At 38.0% G+C, this 19,363-nt stretch overlaps 1 protein-coding gene across 8 annotated transcripts in view; it reads right to left on the bottom strand.

The window, feature by feature from the left end:
• The window catches only part of ATAD2B (ATPase family AAA domain containing 2B), a 177,308-nt gene that overhangs the window by 137,103 nt on the left and 20,842 nt on the right, over nucleotides 1–19,363 (bottom strand). For 7 of the 8 annotated variants that reach the window (XM_073335846.1, XM_073335847.1, XM_073335845.1 and 4 more), the window contains exons 2-6: nucleotides 14,688–14,842; nucleotides 10,831–10,877; nucleotides 9,290–9,443; nucleotides 4,644–4,746; nucleotides 4,033–4,141 (exon numbers count right to left, since the gene is read on the bottom strand). In XM_073335846.1, the coding sequence (XP_073191947.1) occupies nucleotides 4,033–4,141; nucleotides 4,644–4,746; nucleotides 9,290–9,443; nucleotides 10,831–10,877; nucleotides 14,688–14,842 (568 nt within the window). Of the gene's footprint in view, nucleotides 1–4,032; nucleotides 4,142–4,643; nucleotides 4,747–9,289; nucleotides 9,444–10,830; nucleotides 10,878–14,687; nucleotides 14,843–19,363 lie in introns of those variants that run through there. The other variant, XM_073335848.1, reaches the window with a different exon arrangement.

Raw genomic sequence — 19,363 nt, 5'->3', positions numbered from 1 at the left:
AGCAGTACAACTAGGAAGACAAGGCAGAGAAAAAGGGAGGAGGTGTTGCAAGAATATATACACTTGTTCTGAGGTCAAGGAGGAGGTTGAGAGACAGATCAGTTGAAAGTCTCTAGGTAAAGACAAAAGGGGAAAAAATATGGATGATATCATGGAAGGGGGTCTACAGTAGACACCAAATCAAAAAGAGGAGGTGGATGAAGCATTTGAAGAATAACAGAAATATCTAAAACACAAGACCCAGAAGTAGTGAGGGACTTTAAGTACTCAGAGTCTGTTTGAAAAGTAATACAGCAAAACACAAAATGTCCAATAAGTTCTTGGCATGCACAGGGAACAACAACTTTTTTTTTTTTGGGGGGGGTGGGGGGAAGACAAAAAGGATGAATAACCAGATGGGCAGCTATTTTTGACTTAATTCTGACCAACAGTGAGAAATTCATTGCGAATCCTAAGGTGGAAGGCAATTTTGGTGAAAGTGATCATGAAATGATAGATTTCATTATTCTAAGGAGAAAGGGAGGAGTGAGAGCAGCAGAATTAGGATAGTGAAAATCAAAAAAGCAGATTTTAACAAACTCAGAGAATTAATAGGTAAGGTTCCATGAGATGAAAATCTAAGGGAAAAGGGAGGTCAGTAGACCTGGCAGTTTCTCAAGGAGTCAACATTACTGGCACAACTACAAATCATCCCGATGCAAAAGAAAGATAGGAAGAATAGTAAGATGCCAATATGGCTCCATCAGGAGCTCTTAAATGACATGCAAATCACAAAGGAATCCTATAAGACGTGAAAACATGGACAAATTGCTAGGATGGAGCACAAAAGAATAGCACAAGCATGTTGGAACAAAATCAGAAAGGCTAAGACAAAATGAGTTACACCTTGCAAGGGACAAAGAAGACAATAAGACAAGGGTTTTTTTAAAATACATTAGGAACAAGAGAATGATGAGGGAAAGAGTAGCGAGGAAAGAGTTAATAACTGATTACACATCAAGAAAGCTGAAGTGTTCATTAAAGGGTTAATGAGGAGTAGACAATTAGCACAATTAATATTAAAAAAACAGGGAGGGAATGCAAGCCAAAACAGGAAACGAACAGTTTAAAGAATATTTAGATAAATTAAATGCATTCTAGTTGGCAGGGCCTGATAAAATTCATCCTAGGGTACTTAAGGCACTAGATGAAACAATCTTAGAACCGTTAAGAATTATCTTCAAGAACTCATGGAGGACAGGTGAGGTCCCAGCAGACTGGCAAACATAGTATCTATCTTTTAAAAGTGGAACAAATAGGATCTGGAGATTTATAGACCAGTCAGCCTAACTTTCATACCTGGAGAGATATTTGAAAAATTTTTTAAACTATCAGTTTGTAAGCACCCAGAGGATAAGGTTATAAGGAATAGTCAGCACGGATTCACCAAGAACAAATCATGCCAAATCAACCCAATTTCCTTCTTTGACCGGGTTAGTGGCCCAATGTATGGGGGGAAGCAGAAGATGTGATATATCTTGATTTCAGTAACACTTTTCACAGTCCCACATGACATTCTCATAAGCAAACTAGGGAAAAGTGGTCTACATGACATTACTATACAGTGGGTGCACAACTGGTTGAAAGACCATAGTCAAAGAGCAGTTATCAATGGTTCCCTGGGAAGGCATATGAAATGGGGTCCCCCCACAGGTCAGTACCAGGTCTGGTAGTATTCCATATTTTCATTAATTACTTGGATAATGGAGCAGAGAGTATGCTTATAAAATATGCAGCTAAAAGCAAGCTGTGAGGGGTTCCAAGCACTTTAGAAGACTGGGTTAGAATTCAAAACGACTTTGACAAATTGGAAATTTTTTCTGAATTCAGCAAGAGGAAATTTAATAAAGGTAAGCGCAACATACTTGCTTTAGAAAGGAAAAATAAAATTCACAGCTACAAAATGGCTAGATAGTAGTACTGCTGGGATAAAGTAAGAATATCCTTAATGTTTTCTCTGAATACTGTGTGCGTGCTTCAATTTTCCCAATGTATTACTCAAGTATCTAGGTGGAAGGATAAGCGTGTGTGATCATTGCAGCGACCCCTAGACTACCGAATGGCTGCCTGGGCACAAAGAATGGCCAACACTTTGTATCATCGCAACCGATGGCCAGAGCCCATCTTCTACAAGGAGCCAGACAAAGGTGTTGGAGAACAAAGAGACTAGGTGACCGGTTTGCTTGGGAAAGAGACAAAGCATGGAGGTGGGGTGGCTGGGCATGACTGAGGCTGAGCTACTGGAAGGAGTCCGTCTGCTGGTTTGGGAGTCAGAAGAAGAGCCCAGGGCTCTGGAGCCCCTCAAGATGGACTTTGCTATAACTTCCTGGCTTCTGTGTTAACAAGATCTGTTCTACGCTGTGTTCCTGACGACTAATAAACCCTTCTGTTTTACAACACTAGCAGAGAGTCACTGCTGACTGCAAAGTTGGGGTACATGGCCCTTTCTGGGTGTGTGAGGCTTCCCCAGGTGTCCCACCCAGGTAGACTCACTGTGGGAAGCTCACAGTGTGAACAGGGATGCTGACTGCTCCAACGTCAAACCCAGGAAATGCTGAAGCCAGGGAGGCTTCTTGCCCTGGTCAGTGTGCACCCTGAGGGGAGACACATTACACTAGTGTCCTGACAGGCTTCATTCAGAGTACTGAAACTGTAACTCCGTGCCAGCAGCTGAAAAGGATCTGAGAGTTATAGTGGATCAAAAACTGAATATGAGTCAACCATGTGCTGCAGTTGCAAAAAAGGCTAATACTCTGGGTGTATTAACAAGGGTATTGAATGTAAGATACAGGAGGTAACTGTCCTGCTCTATTCAGCATTGGTGAGACTGCACCTGCAGTACAGTGTTCAATTCTGGGCACAACACTTAGGAAAGACGTCAACAAACTGGAGTGTCCAGAGGACAGCAAACAAAATGATAAAAGGTTTAGAAACCTTTCCTCTTACATCAAGTTTAAGAGAATTGGGTATGCTGAGTCTTGAGAAAAGAAGACTGAGCAGGGACCTAATAACAGTCTTCAAATATGTTAAGGACTATTATAAAGAGGACAGTGATCAATTGTTCTCCATGTCCACTGAAGTAGAACAAGAAGTAAGAGGCTTAAGCTGCAGCAAGGGAAATTTAGGGTAAATATTAGGAAAATCTTTCTAACTATGAGGGTAGTTACACTCTGAAATAGCCTTCCAAGAGCTGTTGTGAAATTCCCATCATTTGGAGGTTTTTAAGAACACACTGGACAAACACCTGTTGGGGATGGTCTAAATTTACTTGGTCTCGCCTCAGAACAGGGGATTGGTCTTGATGACCTCACTAGATCCCTTCTGACCATACAATTCTATGATTTCCAAAAACCTAGAATACCTTTGCTCTTCTTTTCATTCTCCGAAAATTCCTATGATAATCAAAGGAAATCAAATTTTTGATAAAATACTAAAATAATTACAACTTCAAAATTTGCAGCCTAATTCCTATTAAAAGCTCTTTGAAAGAAACCTAAACACACAGGCTAGAGATATCAGCTGGATGTTTCTTCTAAAATAATCACTACTATAACAGTTAATATTATTTAAATTGCCTCCACTGAGTTTCAGAATTTACACTACCCAAAGCAACTGTTTCAGTTCTAAGATACAGAAAATCTGGTTTAAATTATTCCATATTTGTAATGCCAATTTAACAAACTTTTTTTTTCTTTTAAACGTAAGCTTTAGTTCATTTGTGATCCACTATAACTCTCAGATCCTTTTCAGCAGTATACTGAAAACCTGCAGACACCATAAATCTTTGCTAAAGAGCAGAATTTCTATATTGTGCATTTCCAATGGCCCTGTTCATTTTCTATTAAGCAAAAGCAAATTATTACTAATTCTCTGTACTACAGTTCAGTAGTACTGTGCAATATTTGTATCAATACACCAGCTATTTTAAGCAGTCATTTCTTCTACACGGTAAGTTTCAAATGAAGCCCTATAGTTAATCTGTACAATCCATACCTTCTTCTTCCCCTTCAGTGGACACTTCGTGGTGGTTCTGAATTCCATAGCTATTTCTTCTCAGTGATTTCCGCCTTCTCTTCACTCGAGAATACATGTCCATGTTTTCCTAGAACAAAATGAATTTGCTCATTAATCAATGGAAAGTAGTGCTTTCCATCTTCCATGTGCTTTACCAACAAATAACCCTGAGAGGTAGGTTAAGTATTCACATTTTACAAATGAGGAGGATTGAGGAATGACTCTCCTGGGGCCACAGATTGTGTCAACTGCAAAGCCTGTGTTTAGAACTCAGGCCATCACGGTGCCTAGTCCTGTTTTTGGACCACTAAACCATGCTTCCCCTCCAATTTAACAACACTAGCACAGTATGAGAATGCGTCAGTCAATTCCCCATTGACCAAACAGGATGACATATTAATTTCTTTCTAAAGTTAAATACACCTAGCTAGTGTCAGTGTTTATTTATAACAGTCAGCATTAGCTAGGAGTTAAAAAATGCTTTAGAATTTTAACATACCGTAGGCAACTGACCTATGGAGAGTTATAAAAATATACATATAGTGACTGGATGTTACTTTTATCCAAAATTTGACAGATTCTGAACTTACAAATTCTGTGTCTGTCCACATTCGCAGCCGTTCTACTTCTCCAGACCGCCTATTCCGCCTGATGTTAATATTGTCCATTTCTTGTAGTACAGCTTCAGCAGTACTAAATATACAAAATATTTAACATAAGAAAGACAAATATTCAGACTTAAAATAGAAGAGCTTCAGAAGTTTTACACATATAAATAATTCTATGTAGCACACTACACTCAAATTATAATTTCTTTGAATTAAATATGGAATAAAATCTACAGATTAACTACAATTTGATTTCAGTCTCTCCTGCAACTCCTTGAATCCATCAATTAAACTAAAAATAGTCATCCATAATAAAGAAAACTGAAAGAAGAGGGTAAAAATATACAAAGAGTCTGCATAAGAAAAAAAATGATTATTTTATGGGCTTTGAATCAAACTCTAATACCACATTTAATTTAAAATGTGCGTTCTCTTTGTCAGTTGTGGGGGTTAATTTTTAAATCTGGCGAGTCTGAATGGTATACTTTGGAAAAGTACCAGACTGACAGCCTGTGAGCCTGAAGCTTTTCATCCACATAACCAGAGTAGCACAAGGAGCAACACTGCACTCCTGTAAATGTTCCTCAGTCCTGTAAGCTCTATAAAACTGCAACATTTCTCTGAGGCAAGGGCTAACAAATAGAGATTTTTTTTAAAATAACCAAAGATGTGAAATGAAAGAGACATATATAGAACTCCACTACTCATTAATTTGCCTCTGTTGCATCACTTAACTTAATCATTGTATAATTAGACTGCAAGCTCTTCAAGAGGACTTTTACCTTAAATGCCTTTAAAGTGTTAAACTGATGCTGCTACAGACTGAGCAGGACGGGCCACTTCTCGGGAAGGAGATGACAAGTCATCAGCCAGGCCAAATCACTCATCTACCTATTTGTCATGACTGTCAAATTATTGCTAGCTGTGGTAAAGGTTTGTGTACCGTGGATATTTGTCCGCTGGAAATGTACTAAAGCTGCATAACAGTTGGAAATGGTATCAACTTTCAGTCATTTCCACTCAGCACTTTAAAGGTAAATCTAAAGTGTGAAATCCTGAAATCAATGGAGGTAAAGATAACAGTACAGACCCATTTACACGCGAATCCGCTTAACGCACGGTAGCGCCATGCCTCCCAGTGCTACCTATTTAACACGCAAGACTCGTTAACACCCGGAACAGAAACTTTCTATATGTAGCGCTACAGATTTGCTCACTAACTCACTGACATAGAAATCGACAGGAAGTGCAGAGCGGAAATGGGTTGTATGTCTTTACCAATATTTACCAATCACACACGCTTAGTCATGGTCACACTAGAGAGATATAGACTATATAGCAGTTATATAGTAATACATATACTACATTAGAAAGTTTTAACCGTAGGCCTAATATAATGGCAGAGGGCAAGCATCAGCATTCCTACACCGTAGGAGAAAAGCTAGCTGCAATAGATTGAGTAAAGAGCAGAGAAACTGAGGCCAAAGTTTCAAAAGATATTGGGATTGCTGAATCTACTCTCCGAGGATGGCTAAAAAACTAATCTAAGCTGAATGGCTTTGTACAAAATATCGATTCTGTCACAGGGCTTAAGCAAAAACGTGTGCGCTATTCGACAAAGCCATGCACACATGGTTTGCTCAGAAAAAGCTGAAAGGAATGCTGCTAAGTGGGCCACTTCTTCAAGCCCAAGCAACAAAATTTGGAAATTTAACAGGGGATGAATCATTCCACGCCAGCAAGGGGTTTATAAGTCGTTTTAAAAAGCATCATGGCATAGCGCAGGTATTGATTTCTGGAGAAAGCCGATCAGCCGATGAATCAGCTGCAAATGCATTTCCCGCCGAGTTAAAATCTATTTTACAAAATGAAGACTACCACGAAGAACAACTTTATAATTGTGATGAAACAGCTTTATTTGCAAAACTGCTACCTGATAAGACTTCAGCCTTTAATTACGAGACAGAGAAAACAGCTGGATTTAAAAAAAATTGAAGATCGTGTCACTCTTCTTTTTCGTAATAATAAGATGGGCAGCCATAAGCTTGCTCCTCTTCTCGTTGGCCGCTTTCATAACCCTCGCTGCTTTAATCACCTCAATAGAGCCAAACTGCCAGTAATATACGCTAACAGCAAAAATGCTTGAATTACAAGACACATTTTCGATGACTGGTTCCACAACAGCTTTGTTCCAGCTGTTCGTAAGCATCTGTGGTCGAAGACACTCGAAGCCAAAGCACTTTTGTTACTTGACAATTGTCCAGCCCATCCTCCAGCCGAATCACTGGTATCGAGCGATGGAAAAATTCAAGTGCTATACCTACCATTCAACACAACATCAAAAATTCAACCTTTAGACCAAGGCATTATTCAGAATTTTAAAAACAATTATCGACAGGAGCTGATTTCGGCCATCGTGTCTTGTATGTCTTCAGGCATTTCCGAATTCCTGAAACAGTTAAACATGAAGGAAATTATTTAGTTAAAAAAGCTTGGGATGAAGTAAAACAAAAGTCCATTGAAAACTGCTGGATGAAGGTCTTGGTGATGCCTTTTCTGTCAAAGACGGCTCAGACTCAGAAAACTCCAGCAGTGGCACTCATTCAGAGCCAGACTTTGAAGGATTTTCGGAAGAAGACGCCCTACAAACACGCACGCAGACAAAAAGAGGATAAAGGAAAACTTCTCTTTCAAATGATAAAAGATTTTAGTTTGGATACATCGCCGGAAATCATTACCGAGTCGCTGGAGATGGATGAAGATTGCCCGACTTCAGAATTTCTGTCCAAGGAAGAAATATTAACAGGCTGCGAGGCTACGTCAGACCACGAAAGTGATGGCGAGGACATCGTTGAAAAGGTCAAAATTTCAGCCACAAAAGCCCTTAGTGCTGTAGAAACTATTGTAAGATTTATGGAGGAGCAAAAAGTGGGAAAATATAGAAATCATTCATCTGCAGCGAATGACAGACTTCAAAAGAAAGAAAAAAAATACGAGCCAGAAAGAGCAAAAATAACGCCATTATTTTCTGTTAAGTGAATCATAGACACTTTTTTCAGCATGGCCCTCTTAACGTGCTTTCCGTTAACACGCGGTCATGATGGCTTGACTCCCGACATCCGCGCATAAACGGGTCTGTACTGTATTTAGAAGTCTGGTGGAACTTTAGGGAATTGTTGGAAGATGGTCGTTCCCTGCCACCAAACCTGATAGTATGTATATAAAGTTGTCACACTAAGGAAGGGAGAAACCCCTTCAACAAGAGTCAAAATTAAACTCAAAATCAAGATGTTATAATAAGGAAAACAGAGAGGAGGAAAAAGGACAAAAGCTTAATACCATGCAGAGTTTTGACAGGACAACTAACAAATAGGTTACGCATTTAAACGTAAGAAAAACAGAAGTTTGAACCTAAATGAGATAATAAGAGACTTGAACCAACACTATCAATTGACAAAACAGAAGATGGAAATAAAGAGTAGAAAAGCATCAAACACAATACGTGACTGATGCCACTAATCGCTTTCTTCAACTTTATGTAAGTCTTGTCAATACAGCTTTAGGGACTTCCATGGATCAATTTATTATTGTATACTTGTGTAAATACTAAGTTTCTCTCTATTTAAGGTGCAAAAGGCCTTATACGATTTCTATTACATGGAATGGAACTGTTAATATACAAAATAAAAAATAAGAAAAATTGATGAAGGTTTTGCCATTAACATTAATAGTGAAAGAATGTCACCCAAGGGCTTTTTCTCCCTTTGAATTTATAACCAATACTACTAAGTATTTCTGATGCACAATGTATCTGATCTGGATACATTCAATTCATTGTTCATAATTTTGGACACTTTGGATCAATGTAAACACAAATGCAGGCATCAGTATCACGATCTTATATTACCATCTTTATAGTAAATTGCATTTGAACTCTTTTTTTATTCAACTCCTCTTCCTCCTCAATATAGTATTAGGAAAGCAACCAGGGAAAAAGTAACTCAAGAGAAACTTATAATTTTTTTTCCACTGTATTCAGTAACTACCTGGTTACTGAGCACATTGAAAAAAGCAGTTTCTGTGAAAAACTAAAGTTCAGCAGAATACATTTTTTATCAGTAATAAAGATCATACTTAGCAATTACAGAACATTTTTCATGTTTAGAACATTTTGCAACCACAGATACTCAGTATCTCTCAAAAGGTAGATATTATACCCATTTTACAGAAGAGAAAAGTGCGACAGAGAGGTTAAGTGACTTGCCCAAAGCCACAGAGGAAACCACTTTCAAAGCAAGGAATTCCTGGCTCCCACTCCTGTGTTCAGATCAACAGATTGTGCCTTCCTCTCTGATCAACTTTATCTGCACTGTAAAGTCAAAAAGTGACACCAGTCCTGTATGCAGTATTTCATTATTAACAAGTGGTAAAGAAACAGCTACGAACTTGTTGACATTTTATAATTCAGCCATACAAGCAAGATGTACTTAACTTCCAACCATTGTTGATACGGTTGATCACTTATTTAAATGACGTTTAGATAGAACTGCAATACATGGCTTTCTAACTATTTTTAAAAAAACATCAGGATGCTTTGTGATGTGTACAACTGAAGTATCCACACATACCTGTTTACTAGCTGATCAAACAATAAACTCTGATTCAAAGTTTCAAATCTGTTTTTCCTGGACCGACAACTTTTTCTCACTTCTATATCTCCGTTTATGCAAGCATGGTCCCCATCTCCCTTTTTTTCCCCTCGAAGGGGATGGCTTTTGAGAGCTAAGAGAAATTTGTATTACTACTTCAAAATGCAGGCAACAACATTTTTACAAACAAGAATTCAATGATCAGATTACTTAGCAAGGATAAGAAACCAAATGATACTAAGATCCAGAGTCAGTTTCCCCATGAATGTCCATCCTGACATTTACTGTAGTAAGGGATACCCGTTTTAAGTCCCTACTAATGTTATTTTACTAACTGTACTTCTGTGCCATTTGGGCTAGTTACTTTTACATAAATATATATTATTTTGTGGTAAGCTTGTATTTGAACACCAAAAATTCAGTATTTTAAAGTTAACATTATGACTGTCATCTTCCCTTAGCACAGTTTCAGTTCTTACACTTTCCTTAAAGTACAGTATCAAAAGGTTTTATATTACTGATAGAGTTTTATTTTGCATAGAAATCTATTGTATGTATGCTATCTGTCCAGTGCCTAGCACTATGGAGCCCCATTTTAGATGGTTCTTTAGGCACTATAAAAGTAATTAATAATGTTTACCAAAATACTTAATGGAATTGAATATACTCACAGACTCAATACAGAACTGAAGGAGAGAGAAATTAAGAAGTATAGACGTGAAAACTGGATACGTTTTCAGTTGAGATTTGAAATGAACTGGCAAATTCCTAAAGTAAAGATTCACAGGAACACTGTTCCAGGTGGCAGGAGTGATCTCTGTAACTTCTTCTAGGCAGGGCTGGAGCAGCTGTCAGCCTCGGGGCCGCCCACCAGAACAGCTGACCAGCGGTCAGCCCCAGGGCCACTGGAGCAGCAGCCAGTCCCGGAGCAGTGATCCCTGAATCAGCTGACCAGTAGCCAGCCCTGGGCCCACTGAAGCCATGGTTGCCCGCTGCCAGAGCAGTGGCTAGGGGTGGAGCAGCAGCAGTTAACCCCTCCCGCAGGAGCACCTGTGGGGCTGGGGCAGCTGCAAGCTCCAGCAGTCCTGACAGTGCTCTGTTTGTCCCTGTCCTCCTCCCACGGTATTTTTACTGAACGTCAGGGACAGGTTGCAGGTAGAGCTCTGCTAATCTGTGGATATCCACTTTATATTCATAGCCCATGTTTGTCGATTGGATGTGGATAAAAATTTAGTGCCCACCCAGGGCTCTAGCCGTGGGCTTCCATGAATTTTTGCTTATTGCCTGCAACTTGTCCCTGACTTTTACTAAAAATACCTGTAACAGAATCTTAACCTTACTCATGCCCAAAGGAAGCATCCAATAAATTATCTGAAGGAATCTGAGAGAAAACAGTTTCTTGTAAACACAGGGAGAAACACACCAATGAAGGTGTCAAAATATATACATTTGAGAATCATCAATATAAAAGTAGTTAAGATTAAATATAGATATAAAATAACCATAGGGAAAACACTCACATAAGCTACGTCCAGTTGGTAATGTAGCACCAGCCTGAGACGTTAACCTGGAAAACAATTATATTAAATATGCAAAATATATCAACATTTTATTTACTATATAAAAGCTACAATGCAACCAACACTTTTGAAATAGAAACCCTTAAGTGTTATACACTGACCATAATTTAAAGCATTTGTAAAATGTATTCTCAAGAATTTGGCTTGGCATCTGAAGTTGGAACTGAAGTTGGCATTGGCCACTGTCAGAAGACAGGATACTGGGCTAGATGGACCATTGGTCTGTCCTGTCCTTGTGTTCTTAACATTGTACTAATATTTTTAATTTTATACCAACAAACAATTTTAACTAGTATCACCATACTGAAAAAATATATCAATATCTGTTCCACTAATAGGCTACACCACTTCACTTATGTCCCCTCCTGTTAAATAAGCCACACTCTGGTTCCACAAACTGTGGTTCTGCTGTTAATCAGAAGCAAACACCATTTAAACTCTTAATGTTTTGGTGCATGACTGAAACCAATGAAAACAAAAGCAATAAAAACGTGCAGGGCAAAGTTATGAAAACAAAAAAATTAAATCTATTTAACTAATCTAACAACTGAAGGGAAAGAGACTGACAAATCAAGATTACTTAAATCAACAGTAAAAATATTACTTAAGACCTCAATCGTACGTATTCTGTGTTTCTTTTTTTAAAGTTAGTTTTCCAAAGGAAAGTTGACTCCCACTGGGTTGGTATGAGAACCAAAACATGATCCAACTCTCTTCCAGCAATTACATGGGTTAACAGTTATTGAACCATATATTCAGTCTTGATTTTTACATTAGAGTAAAAGATTATATTTCTTATCTGTTAAGACTAACTTATTAAAACATAAGTTAAACTGTTAGAGTTAAAATGTACAAATGCCCTAAAATCATGATAGAATATCAGCTGAAAATAACGTGTTGGTACCAGTACATATAAAATCAAAATAGATTAATCAAATCAAGAATTTATATTCATATAGCTCCTGTCATTCTGAAGGATCTTAAGTGCTTTATAATGTGTATAAGGACCATTGAACTGCAATAACTATTGTGCACACTGGAAGGCGTTGGGGACAACTGATTTGAGGTTGGAAAGTGAATCAATTAACCAGTTGAAAAAGGGAAAGGGAAATCATTTGACCCAGGCTCCACTGTCCCTTTACTCTTGCAAAAATTTCTACTTCTGAAGAGATGGATTTAAACTAGGACATGGGTTTCTGCTATTATTTACCTGGGAAAGGGATACCAATTTTTCATAAAACAAGGGACTCACCATGGTAGACCTCAAAACTTTGTCACAGTGATGGATAGGAACACATAGGAGAATGGCATCTGCAAATCATGACCCTCTCAGGCATTTTTGACAAACAAACATTAGTAATGGCTTTATGGTCACATGTATTTGTTGCTTAATACCAAAAAGCAGAATCTCCACACAGGTTATTATGCATGGCTATTTTGGGCTTGTTTAAGTAGCCCATTGCTAAAATTTTATTTTAATCTCAGTTTTCTACTTTAAATCTAGTTTCTGTAACAGACCAAGATCCAGTCATCAGACACATCGTAGCACTTCTTAACGAGCAATGATGTTATCTCCAATGTCCTGGCCAAATTTCAATTCAGGCAAATTGAGTTCACCTAAGTGATATTCTTCCAGGGTCAATTAAAAAAACCCTCAGATTTTATTTAAATTAAAATACACGTTTATTTTTAAAAAATAAGTTATTTAAATTTGAAATTGACAACCTATGTGTAGGCCTAAACTTATTATAGTCTATTATAATTGTTTACATGAAATACAAAAAATAATATTAAGCAGTACATGTTTGCTACCCATTTTAAAGAAAGTCAAACCACTGGACTGGTGGAAGTCACAGAATAAGCATCTGGAACTGGAGTTTTCTGAAGTGATCAATGTTTTTGATAGCAGTCACCTCTTCTGCAGGTGCAGGGAGAAGATTTTTTTTCATTTCACTTTATTCAACTAGTTCAGTTCAATGATTAGTTCATTCAAAGTTAAGAGACCAATTGGGAATTGAAAAAGCAGGAAAGCTTGCTTTCCTCTTACAATCTATCAATAAAAAATTAGGTCTGAAAGGATAAGACCTACACCAGTTCTAAAATCTTGACGGACAGGTGACAGCCACTACCGGTTCAATTCACTAACTATAGATAACAGTTCCTTTTTTTTTTTTTTAAATAAAAAAAGTTATATTTTACATTTAAAACTGTTTTGATAAACTTTGATACTTTTTGTGTATCCAGCACATTAAAGGAATTTTATTAAAAAATTTTAAACAATTGTGCATTTTAATTGTATTTGAATTTCCATCCAAAGAGAGTTTGACAAATCACAAATAAAAAAAATGTAATAATTAAGAAATTCACCATTTTCGAACATAATAAAAATGTAAGACCTAAGAATATGAATAAATTCAAGTTAGCTACGTAATTGTTTAAATAAATGTGTGTCGATATAGTGTATCCCTCTGATTAGCAAAAAGAAGCACTAAATTTAGCATAAAGACTATATGGAGTTGCAATTCAACATATTTTATTGCTTATCAACAAATGACAATCAACCTTTCTTTAGGAAAATTAAAAAGTCCAAAAGCAAAATATGATTAAAATCAATGATTTTAAACAAGGTTTCCAGTTTGCTGCTTTAAATCATGATTAAAATTGGTGATTTAAATTGCTCTGACTTAAATCAATCCACAATGTATTCTTTACATCTGGTCTAACAGTTAAACTGTTGAATAGTGCTGGTGTAGACTGTTAAATGACCCAGCATATCAGAGGTGGCTGTATATATGCTCCAAGATGATTTCTGAAGGAAGCTATATAATAAGCTGTAGTCATATAGTTCTCAGTTTAAATAATCACCTGTCTTATCCAATGGGAGAAGTGGGGGGTGGTGGCTGGAAGCCATGCAACAACGCACAGAGCCCTCTGCGCCCACGCCCCGCCTTTCCCCCCCAGCCCCCCAGGCTGCAGGGACATTGTGCCGGGCGCTTCAGGGAGCAGCAGGGGCCTGGTAGGGCCATGGGGGGCAATCCCACGGGCCGGATGCAGACTGCAGGCCACGTTTTTGAGACCCTGGTCTAGTCCTATACAATATGCAGTAGCAGTTGCAAGGGCCAAGATCAGTGTTCAAACAAGCTGTTCCAGGCACAACAGCGTGAGGCTTTTGCTTGGTGTCCATATACTCACATAATTACTTGCATCCAATCTGAAGAACTTCTTTAAACCTGGAAACTTTTTCTTAAAATTAAATCAATCGGTCAGAAAATAAAACAAATGTCTCCTTTGGTTTTGGCTATATGGAATGCATAGTACTTTGGCCTGCTTCTAATGTACTCAACTCCTGAGTCAGCCATGAGTTGTCTAACAATGGAGAGGCTGAAAAAACACTGAAAAGGAGAAGGCTGGACCATCTTGTATACAAGAGGCTGAAAACACACAGATTTCCTAATTTAAATTTAGGGTCAGCTGCTAATTCTGAACACAAAGAACTCCTAGTGAAGTCATCAAGAGTTCTGGATGCACAAAAAACGTAAAACTGGACCCTAACACATTCCACCATTCCCATTTTAACAGATAAAGTGGTGTCACATAAGGAGGAACACAACCCATAGGATTCACATAGTTCTCATTCCAGAAGACTGTAGACTATAGGAAAATAGTTCAACAATAACATGATGCAAAAGTACGCTGTTTCAATATAATGCACGTTCTCTCACACTCAATGTAAGTGGATTTACTAAGTTTACTAAAATGAACAGAACTTTGCCTTTTCATTCAGTGCACCAGGTTACCTGGACTGTCCAGCTGAAATGCTCCATTCCTCTCGCTGTCCAGTATTGCGTGATTTTGATTTGTCTTTGCACACAGGATCAGCATGTTTCAAGGTACGTTTGGCTGGAGGGGATATGTGACTATCACTCAAACTAGCATCACTACCTTCATCTTTCTGAAAGAGACAAAGCATCACACCACATTTCATTGGTTCATTTTTACACTTCCCATAGCAAAAATAAGATTCCACTACCCACCTAAAGAAAGTCAAACCCAGTTCACACAAACATAGCAGTGCTTTACTGATGCTCATGGAACACACGTACCTTAAAAATGTACACATGCTGGAGGCTAACTCACCAGTTCACCTAGCAAAGTCTTAACACTGGACCTTGTGAGCGTAAAATATTAAAATTCTGTACATATCAATAATTCTACTAAATATTTCTAATTTTCCAAAACCCATTGTACTGCATCCCTGGAAACATTACTGCCCTTACTATTACTTTAATTCATAAAACACCTTTTCTCTCTCTTGTATTACTGAATATATTTAAGTAGCTAGCTATTACAAAAAGAAACATCAAGATATTATGACCTGTTCTCTCTCATACCTTTAGCAAAATGATTAACACATGAATTCTAAAGCATCCATCACCAAAGTGTCTGGACAATTTTAGGTTTTGTGTTTTCAGTTGAAAAATGTGCAAATATTGAGATATCTATCTCAATAAAAAATGGAAAGCGTTAAAAGCTTCTGAAAATATCTATATCAGAAATCAAAAATATTTAAAAGGAAACTAAATGTTTTTATTTCTTTCAGCACTCTTCCCTTACAGTTTTCAATAACAGCATAAAGGATTAGTAGAAAGAATACTTTTAAATACCATACTATGTAGAAATTACTAGTAACCACATTGATCCATGAGGAAAAAGCAGACAAGGGAGATAGCTAGACATCTTAACACACCCAAAAACAAGTGACACACACTATTTCTAGCCAACCAAAAACATCCCTTCTTCAGCGGGAATTGTTCATAATCATACAAAAAATGTAAACATTAAAAAAATGCAAAAACACCCAGTAGATTTCAGTGAAACATCTTTTCCCACCAAAGAAATTACTCAAAGTTAAAGATACATCCATCCATCCTAGGTACTGTGTACTATCTTTCTAGAGGATGGATTAACTACAATGATGGCAGAATTCCTTCTATCATTGTCGCAAGTTTCTACACCATAGTACTACAGAAGCACGGTTGCAGACAATAGACAAACCCCACATTCTTTAGGGTAGAAAGCTGTCAGGTAAACTTTTCAAGACTTGTCCCTTCTTCAAAGAAAACTGGCTGTGGGTTTCAGCAAAATATATGTCATCTTTTATTAGGTCTACTATCGTAAAAATCCACTGATTTGCCATAATGAAATTATGTATATATTATTCATAATGCTCATAGTTAAAGTGTAGTGGAAGAGACATATTGTCATGGAGAATAGAAAACTATATATATGTCCTGATACAGTATGACGCTTGTAGCAAAGTTAAGCTAAGAATTCTGAATTCTAAAGAATGCTGATTGTCTGACAGAAGAAGAGGAGTCCAATGTAGAGGCTGAGCCACGTTCACGTTCCACTATGAAGACAAAAATGACACCCAAACTGCATCAAGTGTAAGCTAGTCACACGATTGACAGAAACAGCACATGAACATGGGCAACTGCTGACCCTTTCATGGCAGAAATGAAATATCTATGCAGAAAATGCAACACCATTGTAAGATATAAAACAGATGATGGCGATGGAAGTGGAAGCCAACAGGAGACAAATGAAAGTAGGTGATGAGAACATAAAGAGGTAGGTGGCATGTAGAGCCTACCTGACACTTCAAGAATGGAATCTGGTTTTGGATCACCATAAAAAGATCAGAAAATAGAACGAAGGGCAGAGGTAGATGAGAATACTAAGACCTAGCAAGAACCAGAAGGAGCATATTCAATTAATGGTGCCTCTATATTATTAAGAAGCGTACCCAAACGTTTTGCATATTGTTATTTTTCCTTTTCTTTGCAGAAAGTCAAATCATCACACAACCATTGGTTATCACCACTTGGACTTTGCACTTCTATTGCATATATCTAAAGTGCTCTCAAAGCACTTTACAAGCATTAATGGGCTTGGCCTCAACACCACGGAGAAATGCTCAAAGACTGCAGGCGATAACTTACTCATCATAATTAACAATACAGCCAGAAGAAAACAAGAAGCAACTTCAGAGGCCTGCATAGGAAATGACTGTACAGGTAACACTAGAGAGTCTTCCAGTGCAGAAGGCAAATTAAAGAAGAAATAATCAAGACGGTGGGAATGGGGAATTTGGAATCACACAGTAGCAGTCTTGGGGCATGTCTACACTTACCTCCAGAGTGATCCATCTAGTGAAGACGTGATAAATCGACTACCGAGCGCTCTCCCGTCAACTCCGGTACTCCACCGGAGAAAGAAGCGCAGGTGGAGTCGACAGGGGCGTGTCAGCAGTTAACCTACTGCAGTGAAGACACCATGGTAAGTAGCTCTAAGTACGTGAACTTCAGCTACATTATTCACGTAGCTGAAGTTGCGTAACTTAGATCGATCGCCCTACCACCCCCCAGCGTAGACCAGGTCTTAATGTGGAGATTACACATCTTCCATTGCAACAATAAGACACCCAATGTCCTAGGTAGCAGCACTACTAGGAATGTCAGGAAATGTTTAAACTTGGAACAAAGTAGAATTTTACTCATACAAAAACTGATTATGCATCTCCAATTTTCCCATCAGGCTTTTTGGGTTGCCTAACTGGAATAACAAACTGCAATTACCCAAGGGTAAAACAATTAAGAAACATGTATTTTGCATCATGTTAGGAGGGTGTAGCAGGTGGAGTTTTGTTACACCTACAAAGGGAGAGAAACTATTACAGTATTAGGCAACTGGCTAAGATGCAGCCCCATAAATGTCATATTGTAAGATCTTCTCTACATTTACAAAAAAAACATACATTTTCACCCATTTTCCATGCCATATGTTAATTAACTCATGTTAAAATCCCAATTTGAACACTTGTTAGCTAAAGTAAACCTGCGGGGGAGCCTAGCAAACATGTAAAATTGCAACTGCCTTGTCTTCACAGATTGGCTTTTTGCAGATCTAACGCCTTATAATTTTTTTTTAAGTAATCATCCCTTAAGAACACAAGAATGACCATACTGAGTTAGACCAAAGGTCCATCCAGCCCAGGATCCTGTCTACTGACAGTGGCCAATGCCAGGTGCCCCAGAGGGAGTAAACCGAATAGGTAATGATCAAGCGAGCTCTCTCCTGCCACCATCTCCACACTCTGACAAACAGAGGCGAGGGACACCATTCCTTACCCATCCTGGCTAATAGTCATTAATGGACTTAACCTCCATGAATTTATCCAGTTCTCTTTTAAACCCTGTTATAGTCCTAGCCTTCACAACCTCCTCAGGCAAGGAGTTCCACAGGTTGACTGTGCGCTGTGTGAAGAAGAACTTCCTTTTATTTGTTTTAAACCTGCTGCCCATTAATTTCATTGGTGGCCCCTAGTTCTTATATTATGGGAACAAGTAAATAACTTTTCCTTATTCAAAAAGAACAGGAGTACTTGTGGCACCTTAGAGACTAACAAATTTATTAGAGCATAAGCTTTCGTGAGCTACAGCTCACTTCATTGGATGCATAGAATGGAACATATAGTAAGAGAGAGAGAGAGATACAGATACACACATACACAGATAAGTTGGAAGTTACCATACAAACTGTGAGAGGCTAATTAGTTAAGATGAGCTATTATCAGCAGGAGAAAAAAACTTCTGTAGTAATAATCAAGATGGCCCATTTAGACAGTTGACAAGAAGGTGTGAGGATACTTAACTCCTAGTCACTTTCTCCACACCACTCATAATATTATATACCTCTCATATCCCCCCTTAGTCTCCTCTTTTCCAAGCTGAAAAGTCCTAGCCTCTTTAATCTCTCCTCATATGGAACCCATTCCAAACCCCTAATTCATTTTAGGTTTCAGAGTAGCAACCGTGTTAGTCTGTATCCGCAAAAAGAAAAGGAGTATTTGTGGCACCTTAGAGACTAACAAATTTATTTGAGCATAAGCTTTCGTGAGCTACAGCTCACTTCATCAGATGCTCAAATGTATGTTCAAATAAATTTGTTAGTCTCTAAGGTGCCACAAGTACTCCTTTTCACTAATCATTTTAGTTGCCCTTTTCTGAACCTTTTCTAAGGCCAGTATATCTTTTTTAAGATGAGGGGACCACATCTGTATGTAGTATTCAAGATGTGGGCGTACCATGGATTTATTTAAGGGCAATAAGATATTCTCCATCTTATTCTCTATCTTTTTTTAAATGACTCTTAACATCCCATCTGCTTTTTTGACTGCCGCTGCACACTGCGTGGATGTCTTCAGAGAACTATCCACGATGACTCCAAGATCTTTCTCCTGATTAGTTGTAGCTAAATTAGCCCCCATCACATTGTATGTATAGTTAGGGTTATTTTTCTCAATGTGCATTACTTTACATTTATCCCCATTAAATTTCATTTGCCATTTTGTTCCTCAATCACTTAGTTGTGTGAGATCTTTTTGAAGTTCTTCACAGTCTGCTTTGGTCTT

Source organism: Lepidochelys kempii, chromosome 3 (assembly GCF_965140265.1).
Source record: "Lepidochelys kempii isolate rLepKem1 chromosome 3, rLepKem1.hap2, whole genome shotgun sequence".
Classification (NCBI taxonomy): domain Eukaryota; kingdom Metazoa; phylum Chordata; order Testudines; family Cheloniidae; genus Lepidochelys; species Lepidochelys kempii.
The sequence above is the reverse complement of the archived record's forward strand: the minus strand, read 5'-3'. Positions and strand labels throughout refer to the sequence as shown.